This window comes from Eleutherodactylus coqui, chromosome 4, assembly GCF_035609145.1.
Source record: "Eleutherodactylus coqui strain aEleCoq1 chromosome 4, aEleCoq1.hap1, whole genome shotgun sequence".
Classification (NCBI taxonomy): domain Eukaryota; kingdom Metazoa; phylum Chordata; class Amphibia; order Anura; family Eleutherodactylidae; genus Eleutherodactylus; species Eleutherodactylus coqui.
The window spans coordinates 95737165-95755491 of NC_089840.1; the positions used below are offsets into that span (position 1 = coordinate 95737165).

An 18327-nucleotide genomic window follows, 5' to 3' on the forward strand; every position below is an offset into this window, starting at 1 on the left:
ACTGGTGTATTTTGGTGTGCAGCCATGAAAACAAATGCTCACCCCCTTTTCAACGGAGAAGTCAGGTTCACCAGCGTAGAAACGCATGGAGCTCTAGACACACCGGCAGTCCATCCAGTATTTATGAGCAAGCAGGGAAACAAAGTGTCGGCTCTAACGTGTGAAAAATACTTTATTCTTTAAAAACAGCAGGCATCTGGCTTACATCAGGCGTTTCCACCGACACAGCGGTCTTGATCACATAGTATATTTTGGGGCCCCATGCTGTCTGTGTAATTCCACGCACAACACATGGCCCCACTATAGTCTATGACGCTATACACTATATACATAGACGTGATTTTCTGTGTGAAAAAACTCATGGCAGGTCCTATTCTTGACCATTTCATGGATGAGATATACCAATGCCAGTGGTGTGTCTGTATATATAGGACAGCTCATGGGCTGGTATATGTGTATTGTCCAACGTGAGTTGCACTTGAATCTCTTGGGTGCAACTTGCAGTTATGGCAGTGTGTACCTAGCCTTAAAGTCCTTGTCCCACTTCTAGCTGTTTTGCTACAGTAATTTTGTCATTGCTTTGTTGTTCTCCTCCAGGGCGATCAAGTCATGAAAATGGTATGGGGGCATCAGCACCACTACTTGCAGGAGGTTCAGAGTGTGACGGTGTCTATCAGCACTTGTAAAAGGTATAATATTATCTTTACTATGGAGCATCCCATTTACTATGTGCGTCCCTCCTGCTATATTTATAGTATTTGCAAAGAGCACCTTACAAACATTTCATGTACATATAGTGCCTCGATAATACTTACCCGTGCCTTCTTGTAAAGCCCATTCTTCATCCTACACTGAAGGAAAATGTGGTAATGATTATTACCATGTAGATACGACTCTATTTGACTGTTGGAATTAACATTTCTTGCATGACTGAGGTCAAATTCCACATTGCTGACACTTTTGTCTCTGTGTTCTGTGTGAAGAGAGTTAAAAATTGCCCGCTTGGAGGAAAAGGTTCGGCTGCCGGCGCGGGTGAGAGGTGAGTTGCGGCAGTGAGCAGGGGAGAGTGGGGGGGAGAGAGGGATCTCCCCTCCGTTCCGCCCTGCTCTCCCCCGCCGCTCCCCGCCCGCCGCCGGCAGCCAAATCTTTTCTTCCCGAGTGGGCAGGTACTCGCTAAGGGCAATGCTCGATCAAGTAATTGCCCTTAGCGAGTATGCTCACTCATCTCTAATAGAGACCAATTTTAAGTGGCGGTAATATGACACAGATGCTGCAGGGCAGAAGTGAAGATTTGCCTGAGCAACAAGGTTCCATATTATATTTCATAATAATATTTCCATTGTATATTACTACAGTGATAGAACTACTAAGAGGTTTTAAGTTCTTTGTGTGCGGAGAACTTACACTTCTGCTGGATCCTGTGCTGCTTCCTGGATTCCACTGCTCTGCAGTTTCATTGGTTCAGCAGCTTCTGACTTCACTGTCCCCTCATTCAACCGGAGGCGTCAGTTCATGTAAACGCTGAGGCTGCCAGTATTACTCCAAGAAATGCAATTAAGTTTTTATTGGAATACACATCACTCTGCTGGAGCATTGTCTTACCAGCTTACTGACAGGAAAATGATATTTTCGAATATTTTAAGGATACGGTATATTCACAGGTGAAAGACGTGTTGCAGAAATGTCTTTTTCAAACAATGCTCACGAAAATCTAAGTTCTTGCCCCCAAATCATCCCTAATCAGATGAACAGAAATGATTTTTAGTCACATAATTGTTTTTTAACTAAACTGCTACGTGTGAATACACCCTTACTGGGCTTTCAATCAACTATTCCATCCAGATATTCTCAGTTTGGGGGGGTTTTGTTAAAGGGAACTTGTCACTGGGTTCATGCTGCTTGTAAACCCGGGACAGAACTGCACAGCGCCCCCATGTGTGTGTTATTTTAAAACTCTGTGATCTTTTAGAATAACTTCACTTTGAAATTTGCTGAGTTATTGAGTCAAAGAAGCAAGCAGTGCAGCCGCCCCCTCAATATTTAGGAGGCTTTGTGAGTGGCTGACTCATCAGTGTCCTCATGTGTTTCTTGCTCCTCCGTTTAGCATTCTGGCCGTCTGCTTTTTAGGGCTTACATGGTGTATATGTCTGCCCTTGCATCAGTATGGCCGTTTTCTGTGATTTTTTTTTTAAATTTTGTATATATGATATTTCCCTTTTTACAGCACTATACAGATCTATGGCACAATGCAGCTCTGTATTGCACATGTAACACCGAGACTTCCCTAGCATACAGTTATACACGGGTACAAAACACCTGTCTGAATGAGGTAATGTAATAGGTTAATTGGCAGACCTATGTCAAAGGACTTATATATTATGATATCACAGTGAGCGATTTCATATAACAAATCTGGTTCTGCAGCTAGCCTATTTATGTAGGGATCTGCTATGTGTGGCATTAATAAAGAAGGGAAGCATGGTGTTACGTCCGCTGGGCGCACAAAGCACCAATGCCTAGCACAGACGCAAGATGGTGCCCTAATAAAACTGCAAACACACACCCCATTTGCAAGGACCAATTGCAGCACTCCAGGCAAAGATCGAAGGAAACCTGTCCCTTACTAATCAGGGAAAGTGGGGCACACCTGCCTAAAAGCGGAGTAGGTTCCCTAATAAGTACGGCCCCATTGTCAGGGACCTGGCTATCCCTGATTAGGAACCTGGAGAGAAGTACGAAACACAGGACATGACACTGTTCATACACACTGAATATGGCACTTCATACTTCATGTCCGGTCACCTGCACAAACACTAAGAACATGTTGCTGTCCACACCAACACACCAGGTAATGCATACAGCACAGAACAGGACTGCGCATACACCACATGTCTGGCCACCTGCATAGAAATACAAAACATGCAGCTGTTCACACCAACACACAAGGTCATGCATATCACACAGAACAGGACTGCACATAGAGCACGTCTGGCCACCTGCACAGACATACAAAACACATCGCTGTTCACACCAACACACAAATGCATACCATACAGAACAGGTACCAAACTCAGAACTGTCATGCATGCAGCTAGTAAACCATAGCTAGTCCAAGAGTCCTCAAACCAAGGGGAAAGAGAGTCAGCCACCATGCTGACATAAAGGGAACAGTGTCTGGAATTAACCGTCTGACCATACGTGACATCAGATATCTGAAGGCCGCATCTGTCAAAGGGAAGGGGAGAGGGGTCTGCATAAGATGCAGATGGGGACAACTGGTGCCCAGGCCGTTCTCAGGGAAGGAGAGAGAAACACTTCAGACCAGCATGCATTACACCAAGCTCTGAGAGGGAATACCAGAGACTGAGTAAGGCTGCCTGTCCACGGGCAGGAGCCAGCAGATGGATCTCCATGGTGAGCCGATCTGTCAGATAGGCTCACTACAGAGAATTGAGGCAATTCGCAGCATGCTGCAAATTGCCAGACGCGACTGGAGAATCGCAATGATTCTCCACCCGTGGACAGGGGAGCTGCGCTTTCCATAGCAATGCTAGGAAAAGCGTTCCCTGCGGCCGGATTATCGCAATGAAACGGGGAATGCAGTAAAAATTCGCCCGTGGACAGGAGCCCTAAAACTGAGTAAAATGACTAGCATCCTGTAAACTGAGGAGCTGGTATTTATGTGCAGCAGACCAGGGGAGATTGGCTGGCTGGAGAAACTCCACACCCAGCTAGCACAATTATCCCTCACCCGTAAAGGTGGACTTCTGAAAATCCATAGAACTACAGGTCCCAGGAGCACATAGGCAGTGTTTCGTTCCACTAGTATTATGTTACTTCTTATAGAGGTGTCATGGTTTAGCTATGTCATTTTTAAAACAGTCTCATAACATAAATAGACCTGCAGTATTGGAACCACACTTCTGGTCCGGTTCCAACACCAGGTCATGTGCTATGCACTCTGGCTGTGCCTGTAACATCATCGGAGGTGGTTGATTGTTCTGTCCTTCTTAATAACTAAGACAGCTCCCTGCAATGACTTGATTGAAAAAGGCAGAGTGCATACCTTGTGAGCCACTGTCACAACTGGATTGGAAGTTCAGGACCCAACACCGCAAGTCAGGATATGGGTTTTGCTTTCCCTGGACAACCCCCTTAATGCTTTATTGGACATGATACATACTGTACTACAGTGAGGCTAGAGGAGAACAACAAAGCAATCACAAGTGAGGTATACAAAGATTAGCAAAGCCCACTATGCAAACAGAAAGCTCCAGAACTTGTTGCCCCCTCACCGTCTTCTGATCATTTGAAGTAGACGCTGCTATTAACATCTGCTAACTTTTTGGCTTGAGTAAACCCCCTTCTTCACACAACAGTTCAATTGGAAGCTTCTATGGCAGTTTTCTTAATTTCAGTATTCAAGTACCCCAATAGGAAATGTCTTCAGGATTTCCTAAGTAATTCTCTGATGATGTAATTGTGAGCACCTCAGAAATTGCCACAGGTATTCCCTCTGTAGGATATCCTCAGATCATGACCCATTGTAAGTACTTGAAGAATGGAGTTGAGAAACACTAGTCTATCATACATATGCCTTTGTAGCTAAGAGATATTGAATAGTCAATGGAAAGTTTTAAGAGGAAACATAATACCACAAATGTAATTCAACATATTCAATAGTCTTTATTATTCAGACCAACATAATACTTTACTAGAAGACTACTTAAAGGGGTTGTCTCGCGGGAGCAAGTGGGGTTATGCACTTCTGTATGGCCATATTAATGCACTTTGTAATATACATCGTGCATTAAATATGAGCCATACAGATGTTATACACTTACCTGCTCCGTTGCTGGCGTCCTCGTCTCCATGGTGCCGTCTAACGCTGTCTTCTCCTTCCATTTAGACGCGCTTGCGCTGTGCGGTCTTCTGCTGTGTTCAATGGAGCCGCTCTGGCGTGCTCGCGCCGCTGAGGTCTGCATGCGCAGACCAGCTCTCCGGGCTGAGGTGTGTTCTGAAGAAGAGTGCCAGGGGGAGGCACTACGTCCATGGTTTATTGAGCTTTGCCATGGCCTTTTGGATTTTGTTTTATAAGGTACCATTTAATCTCTCTGCTCTACCACTGCTTTGTGAATGGTACAGACCATGAAAGGCCCATTCTACCCCCAATGCTTTCTTTCATTCCTGCATCACTTCTCCCATGAAGGTAGTGCATCAGTTACACCGTACCTGCATACCACCTCAAAGATCAGTTTTTGACAGTGGCAATTGTGAGCGGGTGGGCCTGACTGGTCACCCTAAAAAGAGGTCTAGGCGGACTAAAACGTACTCGTACCTGCCCATCCTTGACAGTTGGATGTAGTCTATTTGAAGATGCTGGAATGGGTAGTCGGGACGAGGGATGCACTTTATGGGAGTCTGTACAGAGCTACCCACGTTATGCTCTGCACAAATCAGGCAGCCCTGTGTGTATTTAGCTGCCATGATGCTAAATCCTGGTGGATAGCAGTGACTAGTGAACACATCTGTCATAGCTCTTTTTGACAGGTGTGTATTTCCATGAGAGGCCGGAGCCATGATGGGATAGAGGGTCAGTGGAAGACTGAGCTTGTTGGATATCATCCATGCATCTCCAGGTGTCTCTCTGCCCCTTCTTCTGGTTCCTATTGTTCCTTTTTCCCCCTTTGTTGCCTGCTTTTGTAACTAAATCAACAGGTCATAATCCACCTGGGGTAGCATCTGAGAAGGTATCTATACCACCCCAACCCCATGAAGGATCAAGTCTTGGCTTCTGTGTGGCTGTCTTTACAGCCTGATCAGTTTGCTGATTTACGGTTGCCTCTTTTGTACCATCCTTGGACGGGGCTTTTGTTATGTTTTCATGCCACTATCTTGGGCAACAAGAAGGCTTCCATCAGTGCCTGTACACATTTAATGTTTTTAATTGGTTTTCCATTTGCTATCAAGAATGACCTCGCTCTCCAGATGGGTCCATAGTTATGAGGAATGCCAAAGGCATAATGTGAGTCTGTGTAGATGTTAGCCATGTTCTCTTGGGCATGCTTCATGCTACTTTCAGAGCTCACAATTTGGCTTCTCAAGCTGACATGTGAGATGGAAAGGGTTTGTCCTTGACCACATCATGTAAGGAGAGCACAGTAGAACCTGTATAAAACCTTCCTTCTTGACCGAGCCTCGATCCATCCACAAAGAGTGCAAAATTAGGGTTGTCTAATGACTGATCAACAACATGACTGAATCCCATGTCTGCTGGGCTATATATCAGCTTATGGTCATGTGTATCAGCAGCTAAAAGCAAAGCTATCAAATAAGTATCCCCCAACCCCCTCCTTTTCGAGATGCAGCATGGTGGCAGTAGTTCAGAGCTGAATAGACACGTTTAATGGCATGAGTAGAGCGCACTGTAGGCGAGATGACATGCTGTGGATAAATGTTTGAGCTGAACCTGTGTCAGTATGGCCATGACATCATGGAGGAGAATACTGTCACAGGAAAATTGAAACCTATCTCATAACATTTTCCAACATGGTCTGACCTGTTGCAACTATTTTTAACACAAGAGGGTGCACCACAAGCAACAGGGTCAAAGCGTGCTGAGTAATATGCCACGGGGCATTGCCAACCAGTCTGACCCTACGTGAGAACAGCTGCAGTGTGTCTATTAATTTCTGTACAGTAAAGCATGAGAGGCTTAGTATAGTCTGGTATCCCCAGGGCTGAGAAGAAGAAGAAAAAAAAAACTGGACCATAATTTTCAAGGTGCGAGAAGAAGAAGAAAAAAAAATTTCCTCAGTTTCTGCATTAACCTCACGGTCGAAATGTTGCTGCACTTCAGTGTTGTTGGGCAATAAATTCTATTTATATTTAGCACCTTTGCATGCTGCGAAAGCCTTTTTTCATTATCTGGATACCTTGTGGGAACTAATGTTTGGATTTCCCTCTTTGGTTGTTGCATCCTTTAGCCTGATGCAGAGTGGGTATGTGATTGGTGCTGCTGGTACAATTTCTTTCTTTGTACAGACTGCATGAATAAGAGGGTAAAAGGATTCCCCCTTTCCCCTTGCTTTGGAGCAGACAAGGTTCTCCAGATCTTTCCAGCAACAACTAGATGCGCAGGCAATTTGGCCAATGCCGGCCGGGTGCTATCACAGGCTGCAGGGGAGATAGTCGGGGGAAAGGGGTGGCAGCCGGGATGGTGGGGTTTCTAATATTCCTACTCAATTCAGAGAAGGCACTTATGATTGGTGTTGTACTGCCTGCGGTGTGGATGTGTCAGAGACTACTACCGATGCAAGCATTGGGATGCCAGGTAAAAGTATATCTGCAGGAGGTGAGAAACCTGACTGTGCCTGCTGTGGAGCTAAAATGGTGCTTAGGCGGCAGCCAAAGGTATTGTTGCAGCAGATTCTAAAATGACCACTGGGGGCGTGAATGGCATTGAAATGGCCACTGGATGCATGGCCTGACTGGGCACTGGTAAGGGGCAGTGTCTAGCAGCACTACACACTAGACACATATCATGTCAAGCAGGGTTCTGTTGGCTACAATGCCAACACGACCATCTGAGAGCGGGACGATAGGGAGGAGGCACCATCTGTGACACGTCCAGGGTGGAAACCTCAGATGGTGAAGAAGGGCTGGCCTTCTTTGTCTTACACACAAAGCACATGTAACAATTGCCATCTTTCAATTTCAACTATATTTCACTGTGTCGCCTGCCTAGACATTCTCCACTGAGCCTCTGCAAATTTGAGCAGCCCTCTATCAGACAAAGTACCTGTACTATCATCTTTTTCCCCAAAACTACTCATCTAAATGTCCATTGGGACACATCCTGTAATTTCAATCTTTTCATTTTCTGTACATGTCTACATGTTGCACTTTCTCTCCTGCTGTGAACATCTTATCTTTATCATCATCAATTCTACAGTTAGCGTCACTCATTAAGTATGGCTACAAAGTGACACCTATGGTCTGGCTTTTACTGTCAACTATTTTGTATCCTTATGCTCAAAATAGTTAATATAACGTTGAGATCAGACGTCCATACAGACATCATGCCAGCAGCAGGCTGTCTCTATTTCTCAAATATAACCTTGAGAGCACACAATTCTAATTCTCAAATATGCATCAAGTACCCATCAGAACTTGGAACCAGGGCACACTACTGACGATGATAACAGCTATCTGATGTCTAGCAGCAATTTTCATTAAGCAACACAATATAGCAAAATCCCAAACAGGGGTCATCAATAGACAAGCGGTTAGTAAAAATAAATCAGAACCCTTTACGCGAATTCACTTACCCAACACTTGGCACTCAAAATGACGGTACGTACAATGGGGATGGGAGAATATGTTGTCTCCATTGTTTGCGTCCGCCAATCCTTGTGCCTAATGGTTGGACTCGTGATTCCAGACAAACCCACTTGTTGTTCTGAGGTTGGATGCCATACGTTACGGGAAATAAATCACATCCCTCTGACTTCACTGTACTGCTCCAAATTGGTTATGAAAAGTGCATGCATGCAGAGTCACTGAGTCTGACGCAAAGTTTGTCAACATCAGTACACTTCTGGTTTGTTATTTAACATCATGGCACAAATATACCCCAAATGATGCAGCAATAGAAATACATCCCCCCCAAAGTCATAACAACTCATAATTGGCTTAGTTTGCAATGACTAACATATGTTAACGCCTTAAGGTGTGTTACTAATAAAACATGTGATTTCTTATAAACAAAACTTGACAGAGAATAGACTTATTAATATTCCTGCATGGCCTAAGCAATGTGAAAGTGGGGGCCCCAGAGCACTCTCGTGAGAAAGATCTGTGAGAGGAGGATGGTATGAGAGCTGAGAACTGTGTGTTGAAGATAGGACACAACAATCTAATACTTGCCAGTGTATAATATTGAACAAGTTAATCATTTAGATGCTGTTATTTACTAAGAAGGAATATATACTTATATATGTGTTTACCTAGGCTGCTGTGAGAAACATATAGAAAGATATATACAATAGAATACATATATTATTACTATAACAATAGCCTCATAGACTATAGTGGGGTTATGTGCTTTCTGTGGAATTACACAGACAGTACATGGCCCCAAAATACACTAGTTTACACCTAGCTATTCTCTGTATCCTCCTTGCAATTCTCTGTACCCTCCTTGCAAGACACAAGCAATAGAGCAAACAAATGTTTGCCTTTCCAGAGTTTGCTACAACTCACGTGTACATGGTAGATCAACATTAAAGTAGGTACGGATGCCTGAAGGAGCGCCACAATGAGATCTGCTCCCTAAACTGGATATATGATCAGTTCTGCTATTTGGATCCTAAAAATGTTAGTGGTTACAAATATTATCTAACTAGTATGATTCCTATGTACTTTGTAAAATGAAAATGGACTTCTGAGAGTATCTGGAACTTGTAGTAACAGGAATGTTATGTATTTATGTGACTTGTCTTTGTCTATTTTAGGATTTTTCTGGTTATCTTACATTTAGCCGGTGACGCACTTATAGGGGCATCAAACTCTAAACCCAACTTTGTGTTAATGCTTGCTGATGATCTTGGCATTGGAGATATTGGATGCTATGGAAATACCACAATAAGGTACATTTACACGTTTAAAATATAATTTAAGCACTCTTATTGTAATTAGTGTGACCTTTTCAAAGAGATGGTAAAAAGGAATGTTAAGCTTATAAGGAAGTGTTCTGGACTGGTGACATATACCATGTATAACAATGGCTTCTCCTGTCACTTGAAGTAAATGTTCATTATCTGATTCTTGTTTTTAGAACGGTGATTTCCTAATAGAAGCTCCATATTTGCCACCATATTTGGAGGGAGCTGTGGAGCTTGCTGCATACATTAAAATTGGTAATAAAACAGTATGGAGCTAAGTCATCAGCTTATCCTAGAGGTAGCTATAGGCAGCTGTAAGTTTATCATTTCACACTATATATGAGGGGGATTTGGAGCTCTATGGAAGGTAAATGGAGCTGCACAGAATCAGTGCAGAATTGTGAACCTCAAAATGACATGATGATAAAAGATAGAAAGGTGTAGGAAGTGATTGCTTCTCGAGGACTGTATGCACAGCCTTGTTTTATGGCAGTTATGTGATTTTAGGCATTGTATATGGTACTAGAATTATGGATTTCATCAATATAGGAGGAACTGCTGAACTTTGATACTACTGTTTTACATATCAGGAGAATATTTGATGCAGTGAGGAAGTTTTTTTTTTTCATGGAAACCATTTATACAATAAGCTAAAGAAAATTACATGTTTCTTCTTTTTGAAGGACACCTAATATTGACAAACTTGCAAATGATGGAGTTAAATTAACCCAACACATTGCAGCTGCACGATTGTGTACACCAAGCAGAGCGGCTTTTATGACAGGACGGTACGCTCTTAGGTCTGGTAAGTAAATATCATCTACTCTTCAATTATCCTTAAGTGGGATAATGACAGTGCAAAAACCTCAGGATAGGTCATCAATAATAATTGATTAGCTGGGGTCCGCTGCTCAGGACCCCAGCCAACCGGTTGATTGGGTGCCCTTTATCGGTGATGCAATACACGGGGTACAGAGCAGAATCTGCTGCTCCGACTCCTGAATAGAGGCCAGCGTTTGTAAGTTGCTTGTGCCAGCCATTACACAGGGATCAAAGCAGCAGCTTCCGCTCCAAACCCCTGTGTACTGCTGTGCTGACAGCTCATGCCTGATCGGCCGTGGTCCCAAGCGGTGGGCACCAGCCAATCAACTATTGATGACTTATCCTAAAGATAGGTCAGCAATAGTATTTCCCTGGAAAACCCCTTTCAGCTGCTGCCTACATACTTAAGATACCTGCCTGTTAATTATTATATATAGAAATTCTGCTGTCTGTTCTTTAAGCACAGCCAAATAACTGGAGCAATCTGTACCAAATTTGCCAGATAGCTAAATAAGGCATTTTGGAAATGTTTTAGACTAGGTTTTAGCTTTCTAGGACCTGGACATATTTGCAAAAAAATCAGAATGCAAATGTAAATATTAAAAGGGTTGTCTGATTCCTGGACAATCCCGCTTCAATAGGATGCCCTTTATTAAAATAAAAGAGTGAACTATACTTACCCCTTTGTGGCCACCAGAATTCAGTGCTGCAGCACCATTGTGGTCCTGGTGTTTGTTGTGACTGATCATGTCACAGGAAAACAGGTGATCGCTGCAGCATCATATTCTTGAACTACTAGTATCATGGTGCTCAGAATGTGAGCAGTGATGCTGCAACCTCTGTAATGGTCGCCTGAATTACTGTGATATGATCTGTCACAGCAATCATCGGGACCACAGCAGAGCTTCAGCCTCTGAGTGGTAAGTATAGTTCAATTTACTATTTTAATACAGGGGGTCCTATTGAGGCCATCCAGTAACCGGACAACCCTGTTAATTAAAATCTCTTCAGGGCGCTAAAATATTCTTAAATGTTTTATTTTTCCAAAAAATGATGGTGGGGTGTTCAGGTAGTTTATCTGTTAAATATGGGTCCCCATGTAGAATACTCCAATGGTTTTAATAATTGTCTTGTGTTCTGAATGTTTGGAGTTGACATGGGTGGAGATCAGTGCCTTTGTATTATACTCCCAATTGGTGTTGAATCTTTGCAGGCTGGCTGTTCTCCCCTCTGATTCAACTTGTTTGTATGAGGATTGAATAATATCCTCCTGATAATCCTTTTCCCTACAGCAATGCTTTAAAAGTTTTGACTGATTTTAAAAAACTTCATCACAGGAGCAATTCCTTCTGAATCTTTTAAATTCTCCACAGGGAACATTAGTCTTGCATCTCTTGGCATGGCAACTGAAAAAATCCAAGTAACTGTTGGAATCAACTGGTTTAAAATGTGTTTTTTTTAATGAATCTGGTTGTTAAGAATGTATATCTTCAAAAAAAACAACACTATTGTAGAATCGATGGAGCCTGAGAACACCAAACTTTGTCATTCAGCTCGGTGATTGATGATTCTAGCTCTGAGCGATTACTGGGGCAGATAAATATTATATCTTCTTTATATTTGTCAGTGTCTGTTTGTTGGAGCATCACGCACAAACTGTATGACTGATTGACATGACATTTTGCATACAGTATAATCTCGACCGGGAGAAGGTTATAGGTAGAGATGAGCGAACGTACTCGTCCGAGCTTGATACTCGTTCGAGTATTAGCGTGTTCGAGATGCTCGTTACTCGAGACGAGTGCCACGCGATGTTCGAGTTACTTTCAGTTTCATCTCTGAGACGTTAGCGCGCTTTTCTGGCCAATAGAAAGACAGGGAAGGCATTACAACTTCCCCCTGCGACGTTCAAGCCCTATACCACCCCCCTGCAGTGAGTGGCTGGCGAGATCAGGTGTCACCCGAGTATAAAAATCGGCCCCTCCCGCGGCTCGCCTCAGATGCGTTCTGACATAGTTTAGGGAAAGTGCTGTCTTGGTGGAGTTGCTATAGGGAGAGCGTTAGGAGTATTTTAGGCTTCAAGAACCCCAACGGTCCTTCTTAGGGCCACATCTAACCGTGTGCAGTAGTGGGGAGGCTGCTTTTTGCAGTGTTGCACTTTTTTTTTGTATATCGGCCGTGCAGAGCATTGCGTCCTGCAGTAATTTTACATTGTCCAGGGCCAGTAGTGGTGAGGCAGGGACAGAAGACATATTTAGTGTATATAGGCAGTGGTCCTTTCCAAAAACATTTGGGAAAAAAAATCTATTTGGGCTGCCTGTGACCATCCTCAGTGTACAGGGTCTGTGCTGGGGGTAGTTGTCCTAATTCATATGCAGCCAGCTAAGTGTTACAGCAGGCTTGCACAAAATTCTTTCCTGCCTCTGTGTTGCCTGTTACATCACCGCTGTATTCCTGTCCACAGTGAAACAGTCTGCAGTAATTTTACATTGTCCAGGGCCAGTAGTGGTGAGGCAGGGACAGAAGACATATTTAGTGTATATAGGCAGTGGGCCTTTCCAAAAACATTTGGGAAAAAAAATCTATTTGGGCTGCCTGTGACAGTCCTCAGTGTACTGGGTATCTGCTGGGGGTAGTTGTCCTAATTCATACGCAGCCAGCTAAGTGTTACAACAGGCTTGCGCAAAATTCTTTCCTGGCTCTGCTGTGTGTTCCGTAAGCGAAGTCAGCCTCCAACCACAGGCCAATAAGTGGCACATTTAATTACAGCGTTCTGTTTCTGCACTACTGGTAATACAGCATGCTGAGGGGTAGGCCTAGAGGACGTGGACGCGGGTGAGGACGCGGAGGCCCACGTCAGGGTGTGGGCACAGGCCGAGCCAGTGTGGTGGCCAGGGGTAGAGGCAGGGCCAGACCGAATAATCCACCAACTGTTTCCCAAAGCGCCCCCTCACGCCATGCCACCCTGCAGAGGCCAAGGTGCTCTAAGGTGTGGCAGTTTTTCACAGAGACGCCTGACGACCGACGAACAGTGGTGCGCAACCTTTGTCGCGCCAAGATAAGCTGGGGAGCCACCACCACCAGCATGCGCAGGCATATGATGGCCAAGCACCCCACAAGGTGGGACGAAGGCCGTTCACCGCCTCTCCCCCTGTGCCCCAACCTGCCACTGAGATCCAACCCCCCTCTGAGGACACAGGCACGAGTGCCTACCGGCCTGCACCCACACCCTCACCTCCGCTGTCCTCGGCCCCATCCAGCAATGTCTCTCAGCGCAGCGTCCAGATGTCGCTAGCGCGACTGTTTGAGCCCAAGCGCAAGTACGCCGCCACGCACCCGCACGCTCAAGCGTTAAACGTGCACATAGCCAAATTGATCTGCCTGGAGATGCTGCCGTATAGGCTTGTGGAAACGGAGGCTTTCAAAAGCATGATGGCGGCGGCGGCCCCGCGCTACTCGGTTCCCAGTCGCCACCACTTTTCCCGATGTGCCGTCCCAGCCCTGCACGACCAAGTCTCCCGCAACATTGTACGCGCCCTCACCAACGCGGTTACTGCCAAGGTCCACTTAACAACGGACACGTGGACAAGCACAGGCGGGCAAGGCCACTATATCTCCCTGACGGCACATTGGGTGAATTTAGTGGAGGCTGGGAGAGAGTCAGAGCCTGGGACCGCTCACGTCCTACCCACCCCTAGAATTGCGGGCCCCAGCTCGGTGCTGGTATCTGCGGCAGTGTATGCTTCCTCCACTAAACCACCCTCCTCCTCCTCCTCCTACGCAACCTCTGTCTCGCAATCAAGATGTGTCAGCAGCAGCAGCACGTCGCCAGCAGTTGGTGTTGCGCAGCGTGGCAGCACAGCGGTGGGCAAGCGTCAGCAGACCATGCTGAAACTACTCAGCTTAGGAGAGAAGAGGCACGTGGCCCACGAACTGCTGCAGGGTCTGACAGAGCAGACCGACCGCTGGCTTGCGCCACTAAGCCTCCAACCGGGCATGGTCGTGTGTGACAACGGCTGTAACCTGGTGGCGGCTCTGCAGCTCGGCAGCCTCACTCACGTGCCATGCCTGGCCCATGTCTTTAATTTGGTGGTTCAGCGCTTTCTGAAAAGCTACCCACACTTGTCATACCTGCTCGGAAAGGTGCGCCGGGTCAGTGCACATTTCCGCAAGTCCAAGACGGACGCTGCCACCCTGCAGACCCAGCAACATCGGTTTAATCTGCCAGTGCACCGACTGCTGTGCGACGTGCCCACACGGTGGAACTCTATGCTCCACATGTTGGCCAGACTCTATGAGCAGCGTAGAGCTATAGTGGAATACCAACTCCAACATGGGCGGCGTAGTGGGAGTCAGCCTCCTCAATTCCCTACAGAAGAGTGGGCCTGGTTGGCAGCCATCTGCCAGGTCCTTGGAAACTTTGAGGAGTCTACCCAGATGGTGAGCAGGGATGCTGCAATCATTAGCGTCACCATTCCTCTGCTATGCCTCTTGAGAAGTTCCCTGCAAAGCATAAAGGCAGACAATTTGCACTTGGAAACGGAGGCGGGGGAAGACAGTATGTCGCTGGATAGTCAGAGCACCCTCATGTCTATATCTCAGTGCGTTGAGGAGGAGGAGGAGCATGAGGAGGAGGGGGAAGAGACAGCTTGGCCCACTGCTGAGGGGACCCATGCTGCTTGCCTGTCATCCTTTCAGTATGTATGTCCGGAGGAGGAGGAGGATCCTGAAAGTAATCTTCCTAGCGAGGACAGCCATGTGTTGCGTACAGGTACCCTGGCACACATGGCTGACTTCATGTTAGGATGCCTTTCTCGAGACCCTCGCATTACACGCATTCTGGCCACTACGGATTACTGGGTGTACACACTGCTCGACCCACGGTATAAGGAGAACCTTTCCACTCTCATACACAAAGAGGAAAGGCGTTCGAGAGTGATGCTATACCACAGGACCCTGGCGGACAAACTGATGGTAACATTCCCATCCGACAGCGCTAGTGGCAGAAGGTGCAGTTCCGAGGGCCAGGTAGCAGGGGAGGCACAGAGATCAGGCAGCATGTACAGCGCAGGCAGGAGAACATTCTCCAAGGCCTTTGCCAGCTTTATGGCTCCCCAGCAAGACTGTGTCACTGCTCCCCAGTCAAGGCTGAGTTGGCGGAAGCACTGTAAAAGGATAGTGAGGGAGTACGTAGCCGATCGCACGACCGTCCTCGGTGACGCCTCTGCCCCCTACAACTACTGGGTGTCGAAGCTGGACACGTGGCCTGAACTCGCGCTGTATGCCCTGGAGGTGCTTGCTTGTCCTGCGGCTAGCGTCTTGTCAGAGAGGGTGTTTAGTGAGGCTGGGGGAATCATCACGGATAAGCGTACCCGCCTGTCAACCGACAGGCTTACACTCATCAAGATGAACAAAGCCTGGATTTCCCCAGACATCTCTTCTCCACCAGCGGACAGCAGCGATACCTAAGCAATACGTAGGCTGCACCCGCGGATGGAAGCATTGTTCTCTATCACCATCAAAAAAGGGGACCTTTTTGCTTCATCAATCTGTGTATTCTATTCATCCTCCTCCTCCTGCTCCTCCTCCTGAAACCTCACGTAATCACGCCGAACGGGCAATTTTTCTTAGGCCCACAAGGCTCAGTCATAATTTTTGTAAACAATTTTTATACGTTTCAATGCTCATTAAAGTGTTGAAACTTTCACCTGAACCAATTTTTATTTTAACTGGGCTGCCTCCAGGCCTAGTCACCAATTAAGCCACATTAACCAAAGCGAATAATGGGTTTCACCTGCCCTCTTGGTTGGGCATGGGTAATTTTTCTGACGTACATTAGTACTGTTGGTACACCAATTTTTTGGGGCCCTCGCCTACAATGTAATCCGATTAATTTTTTGCCCACCTGCATTAAAGCTGACGTTACATCAGCTGTGATGGGCAATGCAATGGGATATATTTATGTACCGCCGGTGGCTTCCTGGCACCCACCCATGCTGTGGGTCCACAGGGAGTTGTAACTGCATGTGTCCAATTCTAAAGAACCCCAGTCTGACTGGGGCATGCAGTGTGGGCCGAAGCCCACCTGCATTTAATCGGACGTTACCTCAGCTGTGATGGGCACTGCAATGGGATACATTTATGTACAGCCGGCGGGTTCCAGGGAGCCACCCATGCTGTGGGTGCACACAGAATTCCCATTGCGGAGTTGTACCTGCCTGTGACTATTTATAAAAAACCGCGGTCTGACTGGGGCATGCAGACACCTTGACAGAATGAATAGTGTGTGGCACATAGGTTCCCCATTGCTATGCCCACGTGTGCAGCTCCTGATGGCGGTGGCACAGGATTATATTTCTCATTGCTTCTGTACAGCATTGTGGGCTATCGCCCCGCCCCTTTTAAAGAGGGTCGCTGCCTAGCCGTGCCAACCCTCTGCAGTGTGTGCCTGCGGTTCCTCCTTATGGCAGACGCACTTATAAATAGACATGAGGGTGGTGTGGCATGAGTGCAGCTGAAGGCTGTGCAGGGACACTTTGGTGTGCGCTGTGGGGGGGAGGGGGGGGCGGTTGGTTAGCATGTAACCCAGGAGAAGTGGCAGCGGAGTGTCATGCAGGCAGTGATTGTGCTTTGTTGGAGGTAGTGTGGTGCTTAGCTAAGGTATGCATTGCTAATGAGGGCTTTTCAGAAGTAAAAATTGTTGGGAGGGGGGGCCCACTCTTGCCGCTATTGTGGCTTAATAGTGGGACCTGGGAACTTAAGATGCAGCCCAACATGTAGCCCCTCGCCTGCCCTATCCGTTGCTGTGTCGTTCCCATCACTTTCTTGAATTGCCCAGATTTTCACAAATGAAAACCTTAGCGAGCATCGGCGATATACAAAAATGCTCGGGTCGCCTATTGACTTCAATGGGGTTCGTTACTCGAAACGAACCCTCGAGCATTGCGATAATTTCGTCCCGAGTAACGAGCACCCGAGCATTTTGGTGCTCGCTCATCTCTAGTTATAGGTTAAAAAAATCTGAAATGTTGTTGTCTTTGCAAACTTATTTGTATTTTTTGCTTTTGCTTAAATTTTAATGTAGCAACCCCCAAATTTGCTTTCACCAATACACACATATATATGTAACAGATAAACAGATAAAGATAGATAGCATTTCCATGTTTAAAATTAACACAAGAGAAATAAGAAGGAATGCAGGAAGAAGTGGAGAACAAAGACAAAAACTAGATGAGAAAAACTAAATGAATTAAAGGGGTGGTCTCGCGAAATCAAGTGGGGTTATACACTTCTGTATGGCCATATTAATGCACTTTGTAATATACATCGTGCATTAAATATGAGCCATACAGAAGTTATTCACTTACCTGCTCCGTTGCTAGCGTCCCCGTCGCCATGGTTCCGTCTAATTTCGGTGTCTTCTTGCCTTTTTAGACGCGCTTGCGCAGATCCGTCTTCTCCCTTCTTCTCCCTTCGGCTCCGCTCGGCAGCATCGGCATTTTGGCTCCGCCCCCTTGTACGCATCATCGCGTAGCTCCGCCCCCGTCACGTGCCGATTCCAGCCAATCAGGAGGCTGGAACCGGCACACATCATGGGGCGGAGCTACGCGATGATGCGTACAAGGGGGCGGAGCCAAAATGCCGATGCTGCCGAGCGGAGCCGAAGGGAGAAGAAGGGAGAAGACGGATCTGCGCAAGCGCGTCTAAAAAGGCAAGAAGACACCGAAATTAGACGGAACCATGGCGACGGGGACGCTAGCAACGGAGCAGGTAAGTGAATAACTTCTGTATGGCTCATATTTAATGCACGATGTATATTACAAAGTGCATTAATATGGCC

General features: G+C 46.2%; 1 protein-coding gene across 4 annotated transcripts in view; it reads left to right on the forward strand.

Moving 5' to 3' along the window:
- Positions 1 to 8810: 8810 nt before the first annotated feature.
- Positions 8811 to 18327, forward strand: part of LOC136625582 (arylsulfatase D-like) — a 34131-nt gene continuing 24614 nt past the window's right edge. For 3 of the 4 annotated variants that reach the window (XM_066599890.1, XM_066599893.1, XM_066599891.1), the window contains exons 1-3: positions 9247 to 9378; positions 9516 to 9650; positions 10349 to 10470. In XM_066599890.1, coding sequence (XP_066455987.1) covers positions 9347 to 9378; positions 9516 to 9650; positions 10349 to 10470 — 289 coding nt within the window. In that variant the 5' untranslated portion in view covers positions 9247 to 9346. Of the gene's footprint in view, positions 8874 to 9246; positions 9379 to 9515; positions 9651 to 10348; positions 10471 to 18327 lie in introns of those variants that run through there. The other variant, XM_066599892.1, reaches the window with a different exon arrangement.